This window comes from Clarias gariepinus, chromosome 20, assembly GCF_024256425.1.
Source record: "Clarias gariepinus isolate MV-2021 ecotype Netherlands chromosome 20, CGAR_prim_01v2, whole genome shotgun sequence".
NCBI lineage: Eukaryota > Metazoa > Chordata > Actinopteri > Siluriformes > Clariidae > Clarias > Clarias gariepinus.
Window position 1 is genome coordinate 14,903,824 of NC_071119.1, and position 24,762 is coordinate 14,928,585.

A 24,762-nucleotide genomic window follows, 5' to 3' on the forward strand; every position below is an offset into this window, starting at 1 on the left:
CAGCACTGGAAAATGTGTTGATTTTTTTTTTTGTTTGGCCAAATGTTTGGTGTCGTGTACATCTGTAACTACAAATAACATATTCCATTTTAACACGATCTGATGAAATCCTGAAGAACAAAAAGTGGAAGTTGTAGAGATGTTCGTCAGGAGACGAACCAGGAAGGAGTAGCTCAAGGAAGGGAGAAAGAGAGAGAGAGAGAGAGAGAGAGAGTGGAAGAGTTAAAACATTAAAGTTAGATCCAAGAGGAGACAGGAATGTTGTAGCATGAAAGACTTACAGTAACAAGTTACTGTCAGGTACATGAGAGGGAGTACAGTATAATTAACACATATCAACATACTCTTACAACAGCAGTCTGCTCTAGAGATATACAGTATAAATTAAGCTTTACTACAATTAGGAGATGTACCTTTGACCATTAATGAAATTATTTATGCGGTTTGTATGATTAAAACTTCATTTAGATTATTATTACATTTTCAAAGGTCTCCAAAATTATTTTTCCAGTGTAACTGGAATTATACATGATGGCATGCCTGACTTAAAAAAAAAATATATATATATATATATATATATATATATATATATATATATATATATATATATATATTTCACTCCTTTTCTAAAAGCTCTTTTAATGTCTGTAGTGTTAAACTGCCCCTGACTTCCCCTTGGTGGAAGTAAATTTTTACAGGCTAATCAGAACACAGGGACTGGAAATAATCATCGTTCGGGACCTCAACAACAATAATTTTTTTTACAAACATAAGTGGAAAAATATATATGTAAGAGTGTTAATATTGAGGACTTAAGAATCAGCTTTTAGTTGTGTTTTTTATATTATACAACTTTTATATTGCTAAATATTGTCATAGTGAGACAACATTAAATATTTTTTTGCTTATTTCTGTCCATTAACCTATATGAATGAAAAACTGGAAAAACTATAGCGCATCTTAAATGCTAAAAATAGTTAGGTTAACCATTAGCAGTTAGCTGTCCCAGATGAATGAGGTCACAATAGGGTAAAACTCTGATTCACTTGTTCAAATCCCAGCCAATACAAAAGTGGAAAAAAGGACAAACAGCAGGAATTATCCTTATTTTTTCTTTGTGGGTGTTCACACAGTCTGGAGACCAAACTGAATATTTAAAAATTGCTAAAAAGTTTGCATAAAATAGATAATTGTCCCAATAATCTATTTTAAATGGCTCAAGATTCCAAATCCTACAATTATACATATTTCAAGAACTTAATAGCTGATTAGTATGTTAGACACAGAGAGCATCATGAAATGTATTTTTTTTTTGTAGCCCAAAATTAAATATCATGCTTAAGCTTCTGCCAGAGACTATTAGACTATTTATTCATTTAATGAATTTGCATTTTGCTAGTATTCTAATTGTAAATTATTTGTATGATGTAAATAGTTTGGAAGCTGTGTCAAGAAAATTAAAAACATGTATGTTTCCCTTAATTCTATAAGCATACATAAATCTAATGTGTAACATATAAATTTTGTGGTTGGAAGGTAATGTTACTAAGACTTTTAAGGTATGGATGTTGTTGTTGGTCTTTCGGTTGCTCCCGGCAAGGGGTCGCTACAGCGGAATACCCAGTCCACACTACAACTTCGCACAGGTTTTACGCCGGATGCCCTTCCTGACGCAACCCTCCTGTTTTATCCGGGCTTGGGACTACAGTAGCACTGCATCCAGTGGCTGGGGTTTAATTTTTCTAATCAGCAAAAAAGGAAGACATAATTTAGCTTTCTTTTTACTACTTATAAAACTTAAAGAACACTAATTATAAATAAAAAAAAATTAATATGTAATTGTTAATCGTGCAATAGGCTCCAGGCCTTTGTGACCCTGTATACAGAATAAAGTGGTTGGTATAGACATGAGTGAGTATTTTTTGCAGGGTGTTAGTTCTGTCTAGTTGGGCTTTGTCAGTGTGATCTTTGTAGTTCTGATTGCACCAGAGCACCAGTCATGCAATCTCCTGCTGATATGCAGATTTGTTGCCAACCTGAATGAGTCCAATGACTATAGTGTTATCTGAAAAATTCAGAAGTGTCACAGCTGGGTCCCTGAAGGTGCAATCATTAGTATAAATTGTGAAGAGCAGTGGGGAGAGGACACACCTCGGGAGCACCTACGCTGAATGTCTGTATACAAGAAGTGACTTTCCCCAGCCTTACCTGCTGTTTTCTGTCCTGCTGTTTTCTGGCTCGCAGCTAGCTGGTGATCTACTGACAGATGGTGGGGTGCAGGGAGCTGTAAGAGTTTGGAGGAGAGGATGTCTGGGTTGATGGTGTTAAATGCCAGGTTAAAGTCCACAAAAAGGATCCTTGCGTATGCCCCTGGCCAGTCAAAATGTTGTAGTGCTGTAAGTGTTTCAGTTCAGTCTTTGCTTCAGTTTCTCAATTACTCTTCATTGCAACAGATTTCAGGGCGACAGCCTAAATTTTTTTTTTTTTTTTTTTTTGGTGCAGGGTTTTTTTGGGACCAGAATGATGATGACGCGATTAAAGCAGTAGGAGATGTAACACAACTCCAGGGATCTATTAAAGTCTGAGTGAAGATTGGAGCAGGTTCTTTAACACAGCCTTTACAACAGGAGGGGACCAAAAGCTTTTCTGCTCTTTATTCTTTGGAAGAGCTGTTTTGCATACTCTTTACATTTTGTGCGTGCAGATGGTTATAAAGTGGTATGGGTTTGCCAGAGGTGAGTTCCTGGAGTTGTCAGTGAGCTGGAGTGGGAGAGTGGTGTAAACCTGTCCTCTTTAAACCCACAGTAGGAAACATTCAGGTGCTTATTCAGCGTTTGTCTCAGCCTGGTCTCACTACTCAGTTTGTAGTGTCCTGCGGGCCTTTTCATGCAGATATAGGATCAAGTTAAAACCAATTAAGTGCAATTCTATTTTGTTTGTAAATTTTTATTACTTTTAAGAATAGACATTTAAGAAGGAGCTTTACATAAATAGAAATTCTGAATATAAGTAAAAAAATTATAACTTTATTATTTTGTCCCTGATGAGCAAGCTGGAGGTGATGGTGGCAAGGAAATTTGGATAACTTAAAGAAACCGTGAGTGGGACCAGAATCAAAAGGGAATCCATCCTCATTTGGGTGATAAACATAGCACAACAGTTACTAAATCTCTTTTATAACTTTGCTATAGGGTTGCTTAATTAAGCAAACCTAAACTTAACACTAAGACTGTGTCTGAAACACAAACATTATTTATTTAGAAAACTATTCCATAACTGTGGTGCTTTGTAAGAGTAAACCCTACCCCCACTGTAGTCTTAACTATACTAGGTAACAACAAATAGCCTGTTTTTTTAATCAATGCAAAATTGCACTGGAAGCCATATGTTCTAGTAAAAATTCTGGCTGCTGCATTCTGGACTAACTGGAGCTTCTGTATAAACCTAGTGGAACAACCAGACATTAAGGCAACTTAGAGGTGACAAGGTGTTTCTCTGCATCATATAGTAACAATATATTTCTTATCTTGAAAATATTTCTGAGATGAAAGAAGACAGTACTAGTAAAATCTACAATAACTTCAGATGACTCTTGAAGGGAAGAAAACATTCTAAATGTTTATCTGATAAAGTAAGGTTATTACCTACATCTTTATTTATTCAATTCTCTGGTATTGAATGTAGTTAAAAGCAGTTTTTTTTTTTTTTTTTTTTTTTTTATGACATTTTTAGTTTTGTTGTTGTTCGTCTTTTGGCTGCTCCCATCGAGGGGTTGCCACAGTGGACACTTAGGTCCGAATACAACTTGGCACAGTTTTTACATTGAATGCCAGTTTGGCCATTGGATGGGAACTAAATCAAAGCCTTCTGCATGGCAAGCAAGAAACCTTCCACTAAGCTACTAGTGCCTGGATTCCACCCAATGCCCAAACTCCAGCCACAGGTCCCTAGCTCGGATAAAAATAAAAGGGTTGCATCAGGAAGAGCATCCAGCTTAAAACCTGTGCCAAGTTGTATGCGGATTGAGGCTGGAGTCAGTGCATCATTGCAGTCATTATATTTGGACGTCTTCAGAAATAGGCTACAACTGTTAAATTTGTGGTATCAAGCCACTCCTGAACAAACCAATGAGACAACATGCAGGAGATTTCTTACTGAATTCATCCATTAATTTGTGCTAAAGCAGCTCAGAGTATCCTTTATTGATCTTATCATATACAGTACTGATATTATGAGATACTGGATTTTTTTATGCGCTATAAGCTATAATCATTGAAATTAAAACCAAAATTGAATCTAGAATGTTTCACTTTTGCCAAAAAAAACTAATTTTAATGATATTAAAATTTGTGTATTTGCAATTTGTTTGCAAATTCTAATAAAATGACCTTTAAACTAATACTTTGGATAGAATTTTGATGGTCTATCAGCATGACACATCTTGACTTTGCATTTTTTGTCTACGCTCTCTTGCAAAAGTGCTTACTTTTTTGTGCTATAATTGACAGGTATTTAGAACTGTTAAACACCTGTTAAAATCCACCTTCCCTAAAGCCCTAATTCTACTAATTCTAATTTAAAGTGTTCTAAATGTGTGATGTGCTGTGGAATACCTTTAGGAATTATGGCCAAAGAGGTCAACCTTTAAACCGTGATACACGTTTCCACATGGTTTTGGAAGAATAGATGCATATTTTTAAAAATATTTGCCTGGCTTAGCTATTTTTATTTAAAAGGAAAGGCTTTTGTCTAGCCACCCTACCCCATAGCTCAAACATATAAAGAATACAGGATTTTGTTGTATATGGATTTTATCAGTACACAACCAGTGTTGGTCCAGTGGCTGCTTTATTGTGTCACTAGGCCTCTCTCCCTGATTTTTTTTTTTTTGTTTGTTTTTTGACTTTCCTCAATTTTGTTGGGGCATCCAGTTTGTGGTAATGTCACAGTTTTGCCATAATTTCTCAAGTTGTTGATGACTAACTTCATTGTGATCCATGGTATATTTATTGCCTTGGAAATTCTTTTAAAACCTTTTTCTGACTGATTACTTTGAACAATCTTTTTGATACTTTGTAAGCTCTTGGCAGACTATAACTTTCGCTGTAAAGTGCAAAAAGGTAAATGTCAGTAAAATTCTACTAGAATAGCTGAACTTTATTTGATTTAACAGAGTCACTTTAACCCTTTAAGACCTGCCATAGAAGAACTCCGCCAAAGTGTATTTTAGTATGTTTACATGCTGTTGTCAGTTTTAAAGCAATATACCATACATCAATGCAGTCTTTTTTGTTGTTGTTGTTTGCCCCTTGGCTGCTCCCGTCAAGGGGTCGCCACAGTGGACCATCTGATCCGTAAGACAACTTAGCAGAGTTTTTTTATGCTTGATAACCTTCCTGATGCAACCCTCTTATTTTAGGTGCTTTCGGTGTGAATATATATGTAAATATGCAAAAGGAGATGATTTGATTGCATAATGTTGACACAGTTCACTACCAGAACGTCAATAACAATGGTGAGCATAACTCTCTCTCTCTCTCTCTCTCTCACTCTCTCTCTCTCTCTCTATATATATATATATATATATATATATATATATATATATATATATATATATAAAATCATCTTTTTAAACCAGCTAAAGTTGGCAGCTTTTTTGGAGCACACATATTCTGTATTATATGTACATGATAAAAAAAAAATCCAGCTCCAATACTATGTTTTTGCTGATAGTGTGTAATAAATTGATTCAAAGTTTTCTAAAAGGAGCCATGCATTTATACACTGATATTTAGGGGAGGATAATTTTATTTTATTCATACCTTCAAAAATGTGTGTGTGAGACAGAGAGAGAGAGAGAGAGAGTCTGCAAGACTGCAGTGATAGAGGGCAAAAAATAAAAACTCACCGCTTGCGACACACATAGTAATAGCAAGCAGGCACAATATACAGCATGCCACCGTGGGTGTTTAAATGCACACCTTGCATATATAATAGCAAGAATAAACCTTTTTTGTAAGTTTTTTTGTGGAAAACGCATATTTGCACATTGTTTGAGGGGACACTTTATTTCCCCTTTATTTTATTTTTGTATGATTCTTTTCGCACTTAAATAGAAATGCAAATGGTTTCGCCTGTGGTTTTGTCGGTTTTAAAGAGTTAATTGTGTCAAGTGTGTCATGACAGCTATGTAACATGAGTTTAAATGTTATTTGTTATATTTCAACACAACCCACTCCCTAATTATAAGAGAGTGTACACACTTATGCACCCACATCGTTTTATTTTATCATTTATATAAATAGATAGACATATATACTCTATTGATTTTGTAAGGGAAATTGTCATGTTGCAGCAGCAGCATGTTACACAAACATTAATGAAGTGAAGAGGGAAGAAAAAAGGGGGTGGGGGGTAGTGCAGATTTTGATTGTACCTTTTATATAAATTAGCACAGTATATAAATAATAAATAAATAAATATATATATATAAAGTGTAAACACAATTCAAGGTAAGAAAAAGATATTACTTAAGTTAATAAGTATGTATAAAGTGTGCAAATGTCAGTGTATGTGTGCGTAAAGTGACAGTGAATAATGGGATATGTATATGAGTTGCGATTGTCGTAGTTATCTGCGCCCTTTAAAAGACAAAAAAAAATTTAAATAGTGAAATTGTACAGGTTTTAAGTCATGTTAAAGTTGGGAAAAGTTTTTAAATTATTTATGATCACAAAAGCCTAGCATTTAATAAGAGTGTGTAGACTTTTTATATTCACTGTATATATGTAAATGCAATTTTTGGCCACAGCGTTATGACACTGAAGTTGCTCTATAAGCTTGTTGAGAAAATTGAGTGAAAGTGTTAAGGATATTTACAGGGTGAGAATCATTGTATGAAATGACAAGTGGTTAAGTGGTTTTTAGTTGTAATTCCTATCATTGTCATGTAAATGTACATTGTGGCTCAGCAATGTAAGCAGCAGTTACAGGAATTGCAACGGCAACAAAAACCTTAACATTGTCTGCTTAGCAAAAAAAAAAATTGCAATTTGCACTCCTCAGCAGCATTTTATTTTCCCAGATATAATCGCTGTTCATTTTTCTTGATGGATCAGTTTAGGACCTCTTCAGACTGGTGTTGGATATCCCATTTAAAAAATATAATTGGAACTGCCTAACAAAAAAAGCAGATTTTAACAGTAAATCACTGAGTGATTAGCTTGTCCTGCAGTCTGAATGTAGCTATGGTGCTCAAACACGAAGGTAATTATGCTGGTAATTAAATCCTATACCTATAATTATAGAAGGCTGTAATTCACAAAGCATTAAACATATTAGAATTATAAAACTTATCATCTTAACAGGTTGAGCAACATATTGTAGCACTTATTATAATGTGATTATTTGTGTGATTGCAGTATAGTCTACTTCATAATCTTTAGTGGTTCTCAACCAGAAAAACACAAACCTTTTTAGAACCAGGGTTGAGATTCACTGTTCTAGATAGATGTTAGATCGGTTTAACATCTAATATACAGTAGAACAAATTACTCTTGTCTTTATAGCCAACCAGCTTTACTGTAGATTTATATTTAAAGGGCGATTTTTATGCGTTTTATACACAAATAAGGTTGCCTGGTGCAATTGGGAGAATTACCTTTTTAAGCTTAATTCGTTCCTATGTGCAATGCATGCAATGCAGGAAAGAATACACTTCCCAACCCACCAACAAGTTACTAACCCTGACCATGTTGGTGTTATATCCTGTGGTCATGGCAAAGATGTTACTCTGTATCACAAGTGTCAGACTGTGGCCCCTTTTCCTGTTGAACCAATTTTAGACCTCACTGTTCTGTATGAAGGGCACAGAGATGTGAGAAGGCTCATGTGGTTGTACATTTAAGCCAGCACTGGAGGTAAAAGTGGAGGGAATTTGGGGAGACAGCGTGGTCTTTAAGATCACCATAGGTTATGCATTGTTGTGTTTAAAGAGTCATGTAACTGTGCATACAGTAAATGGTAAAAGCATTAAAGCGCTCACTTCCCCGCTATTAATGTTTTAAAAGCAATGGTATATGGACTATTTTATTTATGTATATGTAACAAAAAATTTGACCTCTATTGTGTTACATGTTATTTCTCTGGGAATACCTCATGCTTCTTAAAAGCACAGAGGTTTCTTCTTGGATTGTTGGGAACAGTGTAAATTTACGAAGGTGGCAGGTTGAGAGGATTTTCTTAAAGGCTCTACATTGTGATCTGTGTGCAAGTCTGTACTTTTGGTGACAACCTAGAGGTTCTAGAAGAAGCATCTCATAAGAAATCTTCTATAGCTTGGTCATGACTTCCAATTAGAATAAAATAAATTTAGGCATGTGTTGGTGTGTGTACTGTACCCATACAGTGTTATGAATTTTTTTTTTAACTGACCATCTCAGATTTGCGTCACGCCTTAAGGGACTTCTACATGCAAGAGACTTCTACATTCTCCCCCATAAAACTTGAGGGAAGAAGAGGGAGCTACTGTATAGTGCAATGTTGTCGCAAATATGCGCCAAAGATTGCCAGGAAGAGTTCCCCATTCACTTCACACTTGTATTGTTTGAGTTTAACAAGCAGCTGCGAGGTGAAACATACATTGGAAACCTCACCTGTTCCAGGTGTACAGAAGTCCTGGGATGCAACAAGGAAGAAGACCTAGTGGAATGCAAAGACCAGACACTTAGTAGGTTTGGCTTTGCATATCTTCAACTTTAAAATCAAGGGGCCCTGGAGTGAATTATAGTGATGAGCCCTACAACATGGTGTCCCAGGCCCCTTACTGACTGAAGGTCATCTCGAGGAGGAGCAAGATAGCCCAGTAATGGAGATTTGTGTAATATATTCATTGGCATGGGAAGAATATTGCACTGGATGTGTAACCCCGGGCCAACCATATACATCATTCCTCATCTAGGGAATAATGCTTGAAGAACAGTGCAGGGCATTGAAATTTGGCATTTCTGGAGATGCTTTAGGATCTATCGTCCTCAAGTCATTGCCCAGAGATAAAAGGCCCTGCTCAGTTCGGGATAGGACGCTAGGACTATAGTATGTCATACTTGCACTGCTCTCTCTGTACACCTGCTTTAAGAGCTCAGTTCGGGGATAGGATGCTACTGTATGCATGCTATACTCGAGTTGCTCGCTCTGTTCACCTGCTATGAGACTGCTGAAACTGCTGTTTCTTCCAGCCGCCTGGCTGCCACCGCTCTGGGACCACCACGTCGGCTCAGCTGGACACCAGAGTGGAACTTCACTGTCAGGTTTACCATCAAGCGCCCCAAGCTGTGCTGCCCGCTAAATCTACATCTTATCTTGCCGGCATAAGACCTCCAAATGACTTTTCCTGCATCTTGATCTATGTCTGCTTTGCTTCACCCAGCTGGTCGCTGCATATTTTGCTGAATTTTATTAGTCCTACATACAAATAGTTCAGTTTGGGAATAAATACATACTAATATGCAGTTGGGTCTGTAAAAATTACCTGTCAGTTTGTATTACAAATTAAAATGGCTGTACTTGAATGTTGTGCCTTAAGTAGTCCTGGTGATATCATTGTGATGTGCCTACCCAGGAGCATGAAAGCAGGGATACAGTTCAGTTCATTTATCCCCACATTCAAAATAAAAATGACATTTAATTTATATAATTTTGCATTTAAGGTAAAAAAAAAAAAATGGTGACGTTCTTTTATGATCCTACAGGTGGCATGCTCTAAACTATTTATACATTGGCAGAAAGCTCAGCGTCGTGGGTGGTAGGAGCAAAATATTTTTGAAGTTTGTTTAGAATTGTAGCTAAATCTGTAAACAATTTAACATTAAATCAGGATATTTATTAAAAATGTATTAATAGAATTGCAATACAAATCAAATTGAATATTATCATATAGTATTTTGTGGTCTCAAGTGATTCCCATCCCTAGTGGTAATGGTGTGTTTCTGTAGACCTATTTACTCTGTATGCAAACTGATGTCATAGTTGGGAGACCTTGTTCTGCAGGACCAAACTTAAGAGAGGCACTGGTTGAAAAAAGGGACCATTAGGTGCAGTGGTGGCTTACTCAATAAAGGTTGTGGGTAACTGATCGGAAGGTTGGGGATTCGAGCCCCAGCAACGCCAAGTTGCCACTGTTGAGCCGTTAAGAAAGGCCCATAACCCTGTCTGCTCCAGAAACGCTGTATCCTACAGTAGCTGACCCTGACCTCTGACCCCAACTTTCTAACTGGGATAAATGAAAAATTATTTCACTGTGCTGTAACGTACGTGTAATTAAATAACAATCTTAATTTTAATTAATATATTATATATATCAAATCATCTTAATATATTATATATATCAAGTTATCTTAAATGTAGTGAGAATTCAGAGGCCCTCCATTGGCCATCATGGCTGGATGGGTTAGCTGATGGTAACAGCAACCGCAGTGTGGGGTGCAGATGGATCCTCCAGGGCTTTTGCCTATTATGTAAGCTTGAATGTGCTTTAAGCTGGAGAAGTTTATTTCTTTAGAAAAAAAAGGAAAGACCTTTACTTTACTACACCTTTACTTTTTCTGTAGATACTAATAAGATGTGTCAGTACTTTGTAGGCTGTCACCAGCATAATTGGGTACCTTTTTCAAATAATGACAAACGAGTTCAAAAAACTATTCAAAAAAAAGACTTAAATTGGTTGCAGTATGGTTAGGGAGGCTGATTAACAAAGTACCACTGTGACTTGCTCAGTGCTAGACAGTAAATATGTTACAACAAATAGATGTTGCTATGGTATTAGTAGTTTGAGTACCTAGCTTTAAACCTTCACAGACCATTGTGAAAATATTACGTTTTTTTGTTATACGCGTCACTTGTCAGTCTCTTTTCTGTTATATATTATACATACATTAATAATGTTGTATGTGTTCTACCCCTTAGATGTGTATCTGATATCTGATTGACCATTACCACCATAGCAGGCAGAGCAGTACCTTCACCTGACTTGTATTTGAGACTAACCAACAGTCCTTCATGCGTGTCTGGAATATGAACATGACAGAAGAGGAAAAGACAAATGTGCTTAAACTGCTCATCCTTCTCTTCAGCCATTTTATTGTCTCAAGCCAGTCAGTCTGCCGCAGACCCCTATATCATGATTGGTATCCTCAACCAAGGAACATTACCATAAGATTGTCACTCATGGAGAACACATGCAGGAATGTGAATCAGTGCTGGAATGGTATTTTGGAGACATTGCTGGAGCACTGGACGGATCAGCCGTATGCATTTCCTCAATTATGCCCCATGGAGGTCCAGTTGGGAGATGCACTTTTTGCGTTCATTGACCCAGTACTCGAACAATATGAAGTTAATCTTATTAATATGACAAAAGAACAATTTGACGGTTGCTTTACAGGGAAAAAAAGGAACCAACACCTTTTTGCCAGCCCTATGAAAGGTAGCATAAAGGTGGCCTCAAAGTGGCTTTCCCCTGGCGTTCATTATTTCGCCGCCACTCATAAAGGCAGTAGTCATTTATGTCAGCTCGGCCTCCGCTTTAGTGTGCTGGTCAAAGTGCAACACTGCCAGAGCTCTCCACATTTTCTTCTCTGCTCAGGAAAAGGTGCTTGTAGGGCAAAAACTGCACAGTTTGCATATGACTGTCATTGCCGTAAGCCGTACTCTGAACCATATTGTGAAGCTTTAGACGTGTGTTTAGAGAAGCCATGCTTAAATGGTGCGACCTGCATAAGCAACTGCTCTGTTCAACCAAGTCAGGCATCTTACCAGTGCTTGTGCCCATCAGTATTTACCGGTGAGTATACCATTTGCATCATCATTAAAATTATTTTTTTTTTAGATCCGTTTAGGCACAGCTTTTTTTATTCAGATTCGTCTTCACACTGGTAAAAAATCTTCATAAATAAATTATCATTGTCTCCTTACTGTACCACATTGCCAACTCTTCCATAACTTTACATACTGTATCACCAGACTGTATTTTGCCTCAGCTTCACATTGCTACATTGATGCGTGCCTGGCACCCTGATTTCACTTATCCTAAATGTTTTCTTGTTTCTGTACAAATTATTATTAATTATTTGTCTGTGATAATTACCAGTTCAGTTTAGCTCAGTGCAATTATTTTTTGATTACATTGCTCTCCCATGTGTGATCTATTTGGGGGAAAAAGAAATTGTCTCTCAAAACTGCATTCAGTACATGAAAGCATGCTTAATTACTCTGTACTGTACTTTTTCTTCTACTAGCATTCAGGTTTAAATGTTTTCTCTCTGTGTGCAGCTGTCATTGATTTGTGTTCCCAAACATTGCTTAAACATAGGCCTCTCAATGAGCACTTAAACGTTAGGATGAATAAAGTATATTACAGTTGCAAATTGTGTAACCACTGTTTTATATTGACATCCACTCTGAATTACATAATGCACTAAATGCTATAAAAATAGTTTGGAAAAAATTAAGCATTCATTAGGGACTTTTTTTAATGTTTCATAAGATCCACCGATCTGCCATAACATTAACACAAAAACATCATCAATTATATACTAGTAAACTGATGACAGGATTATGGGCACCCAAGGCTCACCCATGCTCATCGGGAGCCAAAGAGCAAAAAAGCCAGATACAGCACAAATCTCTAACAAAGGCACGAGAACACCCATTGCACCACAACCCGCTGAACAAGGGGCCCAACATGCAAAGAGCTCAACGCTGCCTACCCAGTTTCCACACTCCCCAGATCTCAGTCAATGGAAGACCCACCCTTCACCCACAGTGCACAAAGGACCTGATGCCAAAGTTCTGGTGTCAAACCCAGGAAAACCATGCCCAAGGTCTCATAAGGGGAAGTTATGCAATACATGGCATAACGGTTTCAATTATGGTATGACTGGGCAGTATATACATTGTACTGGTTTGACATGGTTTGTCAGTATAATGTGAAATAGAGCTTAGAATTTATTATACATTTATTAGATATAGTCTAAATAACAGAGGAGGCTTTATGTAATACACTGTTTAAATTATATGATTTTGAGGGTTCCTGTTATGCATCATAGTAGTTTACTCATAACAACTTTAAACACTAAAACACAACATATTTGTATAATAATAATAATAATAATATATTTATTAAAATGTTAAATGGTAAATGTTTTTCTGCTCTATAGGTATTAACTGCTCTGAAATTCTTGGTCAAACCAACTGTATGAGACAGTGCAAAAGTGGAGTGTGTCGTCAAGTGTCCCCAAACTCCTTTCGGTGCGAATGCCTCAATGGATACACAGGTAAGTGGGAAAAACATGCATCTAGTGAATTAAATTGAAGTGAATTACTTACATAATTATAAATACTACATAATTATAATTACTCGATCTAATCCAAAATAACTAGCATAACTAGCAATCTGTTCACTTTGAAGTTCTCTAAGGATAATATAATTTTTACTTTTTAACTCATAATAAAAAAAAATGGGTATGAAAGAAATGGTTGGTCATTGTGTTTTACTTACAATGAAATGCATTTATGCAAGCCTGCCTTTTCCTAAAGTTTTGTTTATTACCATTTTTTTTCTCATTAATGTGCTCAATCAAAATAATATTTATAATAATTTTAATGGAGTTTATTTTCTTCTTTTATTTATCTATATTAGGGCTGTAGCTATTGAATATTTTAGTAATCGGGTATTTTACCAAAAATTTAATCGATTAATCTGATAAAATGTTAATTAAAAAGCAATGTAAAATATATAAGAGAAACAACGATTAATTGGTTTTCTTTTTAGAAAAATCTAATAAAATTTTTTAAATGCATACAGCATTTTATTAAAAATAAACATTGTCATTATTCACAACACAAGAAATAACTTATACCCCTATCTCACCTATGCGGTTTGACTCACAGTGAGATGTGGTGTAAGGCACCGTGCACCGCGTGGTTACTCGCCGACGTTCTTCCCGACAAAGTTCTGCAAGGTCCATAAGCTTCCGTGAGGACCGCCAAAAAAATTTGACATGTTTTTAAGGCGGCTCGCAGTGAATCATGATACACCGCACATCCGGCAACCGCGTGAAACTGCGTAAGTGAGATAGTGGTATTAAAGTTGGGTGAGATGAATTAAGTGCATTACAGTGCCATACATTCCTATTTTAAAGCCTTTTCTTAGATGCAAAAACTGAAAAAAAAGAAGGTATTTCAAATATTTTACTGATCAAAAAACTAAGACACACATTAAAAGAAATAGTTATACAAAAACACTAAGGTGTGCAATTAAACCTTTACTGACCATTTTTGTAGTTTTCTCTTGCGGGTTTCTTTATCTCGCAAATATTTTTATCGCTCCGTTCCATTTTGCAGAAGATTTTGCCTTGATCATTTTTTGTCATTGAATTACTCAAGTTACTCGAGGAATCGTTTCAGCCCTAATCTATATACAGTAACTACCTTTATACTCTATATCTATTTTAAATCTATTTCTAATGGAAATAGAGTAAAGGCTCGATTGCAAGAGAACCTAAGGGTAATGTGTATGTGAGTTTAAAGGTTTTTCAGAAGTAGATGTAAGTGTTACATTACTGTTTAGATTATCAAGGTGAATGTATAAAGTTTTATTAAATGTGTTTAGTGTTTGTATAGTGTTTGTTTTTTTTATCCGATTTTATCAGCCTAGTAGTGGTAGTACCCATCGTTGAGGGGTAAAGGGTTTGTAGAAACAGTTAAAAGATCAAAATTAAATTGTTAATTAAATTGTTTATTTATTTATTTTATATAACATTGAAGATTTTGGACCCTGTTTTTATATATGACTTTCACCTTAGCTAATACTGTATTTGTTTAACTATCCCTTGGAAAATTTAACCTTAAGCAGATACTGTTGGAAGCCACGAAGCTACTGGCAGACTTCTGTTTGGCCACTCTTCTTGGCAGAGCTTGTAGCGTTCAATTAAGTTTCCTGGCAAGAACCTGAGCGTGGTCTACAAGTTTTCAGTAAGGTTGAGAATCCAAAGTGTAAAGGTTAGACTGTGTTAAAAGAGGACAATGAGCCCAAACATGAATCTAAGCTGACTGAAGAACGTATAACACAATTTTATCCAACTTTCAACAGTCTGGCTGATAATTTCAGGTTATGATTAAGATTTTTGAGGTTGTCCCCTTTACTTCTCCTCCTTTACATGAGTCTACCCCTTTACATGAGTCTAGCCATTTTGTGCAATGCACTAAAAATTTATATGTTATGATGAAGCCAATGTTTTGGCAGACACCCTTATCCACTTTAGTGCTAATGCCTTAAGCATTTATTTTTTGCTTGTCTGTTTTATCTAAAAATGAGACTTGAGAACGAACAGTATAGTTATAATGGCTATATACAGCACCTCCATGATCCAGAGATCCAGATCTGCTCTCACGCCAGGCAAGATCCACTTTGTATATGTTGCAGTTCACAACATTTTTGTTCAAGTTAAGAGTGCAACCTTATTATTAATAATTTTTTTTTGTCTGTTTTTGTCCTCTATGTTTTTGTCCTTCACTATATGCCAGTAAGCAGTAATTCCTGTATGTCAGAACATTCTGATTGGTGCGAAAAAAAAAAAAAAAAACCACTCTCACTGACATCAGCTAAAGGACAGTTGCATTGGTTGGTATAAATAAACTTGGTGCAGATGGTTGTTAGTGTATTTAACATGTTTGACTAGTTCTAAAGCAGCAAGTCAAAGATCCAGTATTGGAAACAGTTTTGACACCAGTTTGGAATGGCTGGTTCAGTCTAAGATGTTCAGTCTAATATAACTGGTTCAGTCCAATATGCCCATGTAAAGGTAAAAATTCTATAAATTAGCTGCTGGTTTTGTCTGCTGTGTGAAGTGCAATAAACGCACTGGCAGATTTATTTATTTTTTTTAAGTCACAGTGGTCGTTCAATCATCGACTTACAGTAATGTGCAAATGTTAGTGTTTAAATCAGGTTTTTTTGTGTACAAACATAATAAAACATATTCCTTTTGTACTTCAACAACTTTTTTTTACAGCGCTATTATTTATTTTAAACTGCCCAAATTTTTGCTTTTTGGAGGTCTGCATACCTGCTGATGATAATTTAATCATGGGCTGATGATTTGCAGCACCTGGCTGCAACGTACCCTTCTAAATCCTTTGGAAACACTGGGGTACTGTTTTTTTGGGGGGAGTTTTTGTTAAACAAAAAAAAAAAATGTGCTTAGTGAAAAAAAAAAAAAACTTTGTTTGAGGTTGTATTAGCTTAATATGAAGACCAGCTAGTATTGGACGTTTTTTTTTTTATAATAATATTTTTACACAAAAGAACTTAAAATTAAATTAGGATGCACTAACTTTTGCACATGACTGCAGGTGTATTGTAGCTGCAATTTAAGTACCATTAAAGTGTGCATGTGTTAATCAGTACTGATTGGAGACAACCTGAGTCACTTAGGTTTGTTGATGTGTGTCACATAGCATGCCCCTTTTTAATTATGTAAATTATAAATGCTTTATTTTCTTTACCATAGAAACATCTTACTTGGGCTATCGGTGCGCACCTTGATTTGGTATGCATATACTGTTAACACCCATTAATGCTAAAGTAGTTCCTTTAAATCCCAAACACTGCCATTGAATAATTTTTAAAGAGCATGTTTTGCAGCATTAAAAGAAAGTCTATGGCCTGATTAAAATTTTGAATGTGTCCCAGAAAGTACAGAGAAATCAATTATAATTACTGATATAAATATCCCAGACAGTTTATGAGACAAAGCAGTGTCACCCCTTTAGGACAGTAATGAATAATAAAATCCCATTTGGGATACTGAGTATCTAACCGACAAAGGTGTGTCAACAGTTTTCTGCTCCCCTGGGTGGCACAGATAATAATGTTATGATCAACTCTGGGGTCTAAAATCCAGGTGGCCGTACACAGTGATTAATTGTTCCTTATGCAGTGGCAATTTGTCCAACTACGCAGTATTTCCTAATGCAGTGGTTGCATCTCAGACCTTTGCAGCTGTATTTGCAAGCAAAGTTTACCTGGGGTTTCTTTTAGCTTTAGAATCGAGCCAAAATATCACACTGCTGATGGTGGTTTAGATTTTGAGTTAAAGGAAGGATTTATTAGTTCTCTTAACTTTTTTTCCAAATCACAGCAATGCAGATGATTTTCTAAGTTACTTTTCTACTACTACTACTACTATTACGATTACTGTTACTGTATGTAGTTGTGTATATACTGTACATTTGAGTGGGAATGTATTTGGACAGCCGCACAGTTTTCAGAATTTTGTCCATTTGCACCACCACACTAGATAAGAAATGACGCAATAAAAATGAGAATGAACTGTAGACTTTCAGCTTTAATTTGATGACTTTAGCGAAAATATTGTATCAACAGTTGAAAACCTTTCTCAATTTTCACAGGTTTAAAAGTAATTGGGCAGACTAACATACACCGGCCACTTCATTACGTACCCCTTGTAAGTACTGGATTGTACCTTGACTCCTCATGGCATAGATTTAAAAAGGTGCTGGTAACATTCCCACCAGATGTTGCTGCAGATTTGTCGGCTGCACATTCATAATGAAAATTTCCTGTTCCACATCCCAAAGGCGCTCTGCCATTTAAGTACAATGAACTCATTGTTATGTTTTAAAAAAAATTTGACCTGTTAAAAAAAAAAAAAAAAAAAAAAACTTGCTTGGTATCTTTTGCTTTTTTTTAGCCTATTGAAGGCTTCCTTTACTTTACTGTAACTGACACATCCAGGCAGAATTTCCTTACTGATTTAATGCAAGATGAAGGAATCACAGCAGGCATTGAATAGTTCCTATTCTGTTTTGGAGAATACATGATTTAGAAATGTATCTAATGTTAAAAAGAATGTTATGCTTTTGAGAAAAATTATGTGTACTTTACTGTAAACGCAGTTGTTGTTTACGTGTTCAATTAAACCAGTGACAGGAAATATATTAATAAAGCATAGGTATTCTGCAGTCATACCTTGTTGTTGCAAAACATTTGTTATATCGAAACTCCATGCCCATAAGAAATAATGGAAATTAAAATTATTCATTCCACAGCCCAAAAAAATAAATACATAAAAATAATTAACACAACATATAAAACAAATTAACCTGCATGTTACCCTAAAAAAAGTAAAAATAAATCCCGACCAATAAGTGTTTCCATTTATGCGCACAGGCGCTGTGTGTGTGTGTTTTTCTCTGTCCTGCGCGGCTGATTGTGTTGTGTGTGCGCGGGCGTAATTTGACACCGTGCCTGTTGTGTGTGAGTGAAGCACCCCCTCTCTGTTTCTCTCTCTCACACACACACACACACACACACACACACACACACACACACACACACACACACATTAAAGGCGAGAGAGAGAGAGTGTGAACCGGCACGGTGTCTAATTGCATGCGCGTATGGAAAGCCAAATACATCAAAAGTGGGATGAAACCGTGGCACCCGATTTAGCCACTCTGGGCGGACCAAATGTTTGCGCGGCCCAGTGGACAGCGCAGCGAGACAATCTGAATAGTGCAGAGATGATCTGGTTTATTTGCGCAGCCCGTTGGATCGCGCAGTGCGGACCAGTTTCAGTCGCGCAGCGCAGACCAACTTGATCAAGTTGTTTCGCGCTGCGCAATCCACCTGGTCTCTGATACAAAAAGACCCCACCCACCATCATATTACATTTTATCCACAATTTCTCGCTGTAGTTTAGAGTGCAAGTGGAAGCAGTTTTTTTACTTAGGCTATAACAATATTGGCATTATGAAGTTGAACTTTATTAAATTTATTATGGTTATTTTTCCTTTATGGAAACTGCAGTGTTTGACAACAATTTATTCAAAATGTCAGAACTGTTTAATATTGTTACCGCCTTGCCATGCCTGGTTTGTACTTTTGCATCCCAGCGGGGTAAAATGTAATATGATGGTGGGTGGAGTCTATTTCTATCAGAGTCATGCAGCGCTGCCCAGTGGGTCACGCATGTTTGTGATTCGAGCAGTGCTGCTCAAGTAGGTCCGTGCTGCGCGACAGAAACTGGTCCGCGATCCCCCGGGTCGCACAAATAAACCTGATCATCTCTGCGCTATCCAAATTGTCCACTGGGCCGCACAGATATTTGGTCCGCCCAGAGAGCCCACACACTAACGTGTGTGTGTGTGTGTGAATTGGCGGTGTCAAATTATGCGCGCACACACAACACACACACACTGCAGCACAAGAGAAAGAAAAGAGACGAGCATTAAGACCCAGCAGGGGAGACGATTTCGCAGCGTCAGAGAGATAAAAACCGTTGGCTCAGTTGTGATGATGCGACGCCCTGTGTCAAAACAAGAAGCGCATGCGTTTTACATGATACTCGGAGCTCGTAAACCGCGTAACTCGTAATCCGAGTTTCCACTGTATATGTATAGTTTTAAAACATGCTACTTATATTTTTACTGCCAAAACAGCAGTTTTTAAAGACTGATATTTGTTCACATTAACTGGAAAATAGAAGAAATTGCTGTTAGTTAAAATGCTAATTTCAAAATAACAGAGGTTAACACATTGAAATTAACTATACAAACACTTAATGCCCACTTTAATAAGAATCTCTGCAAGCCTGTTAATTTATATAGTTCTCAAATCAGGGCATACACTTATGCAGATGCATGCCAAAAGTCTGTGTTAATGTTCTCATCAAACATTAGAATGGGGAAAAAGTTTGATGTCTGTGACTTTAAGTGCAGCATGGTGGTTGGTGCCAGATGGGCTAGTTTGAGTATTTTCAGAAACTGCTGATCCCCAAGGATTTTCACACACAACACTCTCCAGAGGTTACACAGAATGGTGCAACAAAACAATCAGATCTTGTGTGCAGAGTCTCTTCAGGCTAAAACACCTTGTTGATGAAAGAGATCACAGGAAAAATAACAGACAAAAGACAGGGAGACTATAGTAACTAAAATAAGCTCATAGAATCTGGGCAGTCAAACACTGAACAAAGATTAATTTAGTGATTCTGTGCTCAAAATGACAGCGATGGAATGGAATGCATATATTATGGGCTACAACGGCAGAAGCTTCAACAGCACGAGTTACTTTTACCTTCATGGCAGCTTAAAATAATCTGTCCCTTTTTATCTGACCTCTCTTATCAGCAAGGCACCTTCATGGGCAGGATTGCCATTTTTGTAAGTCTACTTAAGTACAGTAACACACTGAGAACCCCAGAAGAGAATGTTTGAACTCTTTTGCACAAAGAAGCTCATATATACGTATTATTTGTTAATGATGCTATGCTTGATTGGGATAGAGATTATGTCATCCTTCACTGCAAATACTGTCAAGCTGGACTTTATGTAATTGAACATTTATAAACAGAAAACTTAATAGCTCTAAAGAACAATATATAGACAAACAATTATTGTTTATTGTAATTTAAATCATGTGTAATAGTAAAAAATAAACAGGCTGCAGATTTTTTTTTTAACTGGTCACTGGTTGACATGGTTTTGCAGATGTTACAGAACTGAGCCAATTACTTAAACTATAGATATATAAAAGAAGTTGTAGGTCAGTGATTATATGAATGTTGTAGGCAGGCCGCCAGCGTCTGTGAGCCCCTGAAGGACCATAAATGTAGGCTGTTAATTTTTTTTTATGTATTTAAAGTGCTTATTGTGTCCTAGTCGGTTTACCATAATTGCATGTGAAAATGTGAATGCTATATATACTGAGAGCATTATCAGTGTTTACCTTCCTTGTTTCTCTATCAGTAATGTTTTCAGCCTTTTTGGTGTCACCACCCTGGGTCATGCCTTTAGGATTTTAGATTGCATTTAAGTCCAGTCACCTTGCATTAATTTCTGAAGTGTTTCAGGCACACAGCAGATGCTTTTGTTTTAGTCAGTGGTTCAGTCTGATATTTGCATGAAATGTGCCTTGCTGCATTTCTGTTGAACATTTCATTATTCATTTAAGTACGTTTGTGTCGACTAGTCAACAAAATAGTCATTAAATAGTTTCATTGATACTGGTGTACTAAGAAGTAAGATGGCTCAGTATGTAAGATGGACATTGTATGTTAATACTAAAGACATTAAAGTTATGACAGACTACGTTTTATATTTTCAATTCTTCAAAGTAGCCACCATTTGCTTTGATGACACCTAGGCACACTCTTGACATTCTCTAGCCTCATAAAATAATCACCTTGAATAGTTTTCCAAAAATCTTAAAATAAGTTCAGAGATGTTAAGAATTTGTTGGAATCACACATCCAGGAACTATTTAACCTCTTTAAGTTGATCTATTGTCCACTATTTGTGTTTCTTGGCCCAAGCAGATCACTTCTGCTTGTTGTTCTTTCAAAGTAATGGTTTCTTTGCTGCAATTCAACTATGAAGGCCTGACTCATGCAATATTTGCTGAACAGTGGATGTTGAGATCTCTCTGCCGACTCCGAGAAGCTTTTGTCTCTAGCTTGGCTCTAAGCTGAGGTGCTGTAAATTGGCAGTTAGACTGGTCATTTAAACATATCTGTTGCAGCAGAGGTTGCTCTTGGTCTTCCTTTCATGGGATGATCCTAAGAAGAGCCAGTTTCATCATAGTCTTTGATGGTTTTGGTGACTGACTTGGGTATACATTTAAAGTCCGTATACATTTAATTTTTCAGATCAACTCACTTTCATGTCTTAAAGCAATGATGAACTGTCTTTTCTATTTACTCAACTGAGTGTTTCTTGCCATAATATGGATTTCCACAGTACTCTAGTAGATGTACTATTGAATATATAGTCAATACTATATACCCACCCTTCGTCTGCACAAGACAATTGATGATTAAAATAACATTAAGAAGGCAAGAAATGTCAATATTAATAAGGCAGACCTGTGAATTAACAACATTCCAGTTGATGACCTCATGAATCTAATGAGAGAATGCCAAGCTGTCATCAAAGCTAAATGTAGCTACTTTGAACAATTTAAAATATAAAACACATTCTGGGTTGTTTAACATTTTTATGTACTACATTATTCCATGTTTTAAAAATAGTTTAGGTGTCTTCAGTACTAATGTACTATGTTGGAAATATGGATTCTCCTACTGGCCTCCCTTCTTCCCATACTGCATCCTGGTGCCATCTTCTCCAGGTGAGCAGCGCACTCAGGCATCCATGATGCAAATAAAAACACGATTCATCAGACCAGACCATCTTCTGTCATTGCTTTGTGGTCTAGTTATGATGCTAACATGCCCATTGTAGGCACTTTCGGAGGTAGACCAGGGTCAGCATGGGCCCCCTGACTGGTCTGCGGCTAAGTAGTCCCAAACATACAAGCTTCGATGCACTGTGTGTTCTGACTTATTTTTATAAGAACCAGCATGAATTTTTTTTTAACAATTTGAGCTGCAGTAGCTCTTTCATTGGATTGGACTACACAGGCCAGCCCTCACTCCTCACATGCATCAGTGAGCCATGGTGACCCATGACTCTTTCCCTTCTTAACTATTTTTCCTTCTTTGGGAAGGTCCTGACCACTACAGACTGTAATCATTCCACAAGTCCTCTGTTTAGTCTAGAGGAGGAGTGGACAGGAGCAGAATCCAAGTTGCTTGATGTCCAATATTATAGGACTGAAATTCCCACAGTTTTGTACACAAGTCTTAATCAACGAAAGTGGACTTTACATTAACTTGAGCACCTTTTCCATTACAGTATATTGAACTGTCAGTCGTATGGCACAGAGATATACCATAGATTGATTAGTCATAATATTTGACATCACCAAATGAGGATGGGTTGCTTGTTGAGCTCCTTTCCAGTGTTTTTCCTGTTGCGATGTCAGTACGTTTTTTTTTTTTTATTAGTAATTTTTTATTATGGTTGTTATTACATATTTCCCTACACTTTTAATGTGTTTTTATATGATGGTGACCATTGTTAAAAATTATATGCAAAAAAAAAAATAATAATAATTTGAGGTGTTGTATCATCTTCTTCCTTTTTCGTCCTACTTTTTTTTAATTAAGTCCAAAGTCAGTACAGCAGGTCTCAGTACCTGCCTACTAACTAGTTTGCAAAACTACAGTCGTGGCCAAAAGTTTTGAGAATAACATAAATATTGGAAATTGAAAAAGTTGTTGCTTAACTTTTTATAATAGCAATTTGCATATACTCCAGAATGGTATGAAGAGTGATCAGATGAATTGCATAGTTCTTCTTTTCCATGAAAATTAACTTAATCCCAAAAAAACCTTTCCACTGCATTTCATTGCTGTCATTAAAGGACCTGCTGAGATCAGTTCGGTAATCGTCTTGTTAACTCAGGTGAGCACAAGGCTTGAGATCATTATGTCAGGCTGATTAGGTAAGAATGGCAGACTTGACATGTTAAAAGGAGGGTGATGCTAGAAATCATTGTTCTTCCATTGTTAACCATGGTGACCTGCAAAGAAACGTGTTCAGCCATCATTGCATTGCATAAAAAATGGCTTCACAGGCACGGATATTGTGGCTACTAAGATTGCACCTAAATCAACAATTTATAGGATCATCAAGAACTTCAAGGAAAGAGGTTCAATTCTTGTTAAGAAGGCTTTGGGGCGTCCAAGAAAGTCCAGCAAGCGCCAGGATCGTCTACTAAAGAGGATTCAGCTGCGGGATCGGAGTGCCACCAGTGCAGAGCTTGCTCAGGAATTGCAGCAGGCAGGTGTGAGCGCATCTGCACGCACAGTGAGGCGAAGACTTTTGGAAGATGGCCTGGTGTCAAGAAGGACAGCAAAGAAGCCACTTCTCTCCAAAAAAAACCCATCAGGGACAGATTGATCTTCTGCAGAAAGTATGGTGAATGGACTGCTGAGGACTGGGGCAAAGTCATATTCTCCAATTAAGCCTCTTTCCGATTGTTTGGGGCATCTGGAAAAAGGCTTGTCCGGAGAAGGACATGCCAACAGTAAAGCATCCTGAGACCATTCATGTGTGGGGTTGCTTCTCATCCAAGGGAGTGGGCTCACTCTCAATTTTGCCCAAAAACACAGCCATGAATAAAAAATGGTACCAAAACATTCTCCAACAGCAACTTCTTCCAACAATCTAACAACAGTTTGGTGAAGAACAATGCATTTCCAGCACGATGGAGCACTGTGCCATAAGGCAAAAGTGATAACTAAGTGGCTTGGGGACCAAAATGTTGAAATTTTGGGTGCATGGCCTGGAAACTCCGCAGATTTTAATCCTATTGAGAACTTGTGGTCAATCCTCAAGAGGCGGGTGGACAAACAAAAACCCACTAACTCTGACAAATGAAAGAATGAGTTGCTGTGAGTCAGGATTTGGCCCAGAAGTTGATTGAGAGCATGCCCAGTCGAATTGCAAAGGTCCTGAAAAAGAAGGGCCAACACTGCAAATACTGACTTTTTGCATAAATGTCATGTAATTGTCGATAAAAGCCTTTGAAACGTATGAAGTGCTTGTAATTATATTTCAGTACATCACAGAAACAACTGAAACAAAGATCTAAAAGCAGTTTAGCAGCAAACTTTGTGAAAACTAATGTTTGTGTCATTCTCAAAACTTTTGGCCACGACTGTAGTTACAGACTTATGGTCCTTGTGGGCATGGGTGAGCCTTGGGTGCCTATAATCCTGTCACCTGTTTGCTGGTACTTAGATGGTGATCGGTGTTAATTCACAAGATGGTAGTTAT

The 24,762-nt window shown here is 36.9% G+C and overlaps 1 protein-coding gene across 1 annotated transcript in view; it reads left to right on the forward strand.

The window, feature by feature from the left end:
• The first annotated feature begins 11,076 nt into the window (after positions 1 to 11,076).
• The window catches only part of eys (eyes shut homolog), a 330,983-nt gene continuing 317,297 nt past the window's right edge, over positions 11,077 to 24,762 (forward strand). The window contains 2 exon segments of the mRNA XM_053479756.1: positions 11,077 to 11,839; positions 13,215 to 13,331. Of these exon segments, the coding sequence (XP_053335731.1) occupies positions 11,077 to 11,839; positions 13,215 to 13,331 (880 nt within the window).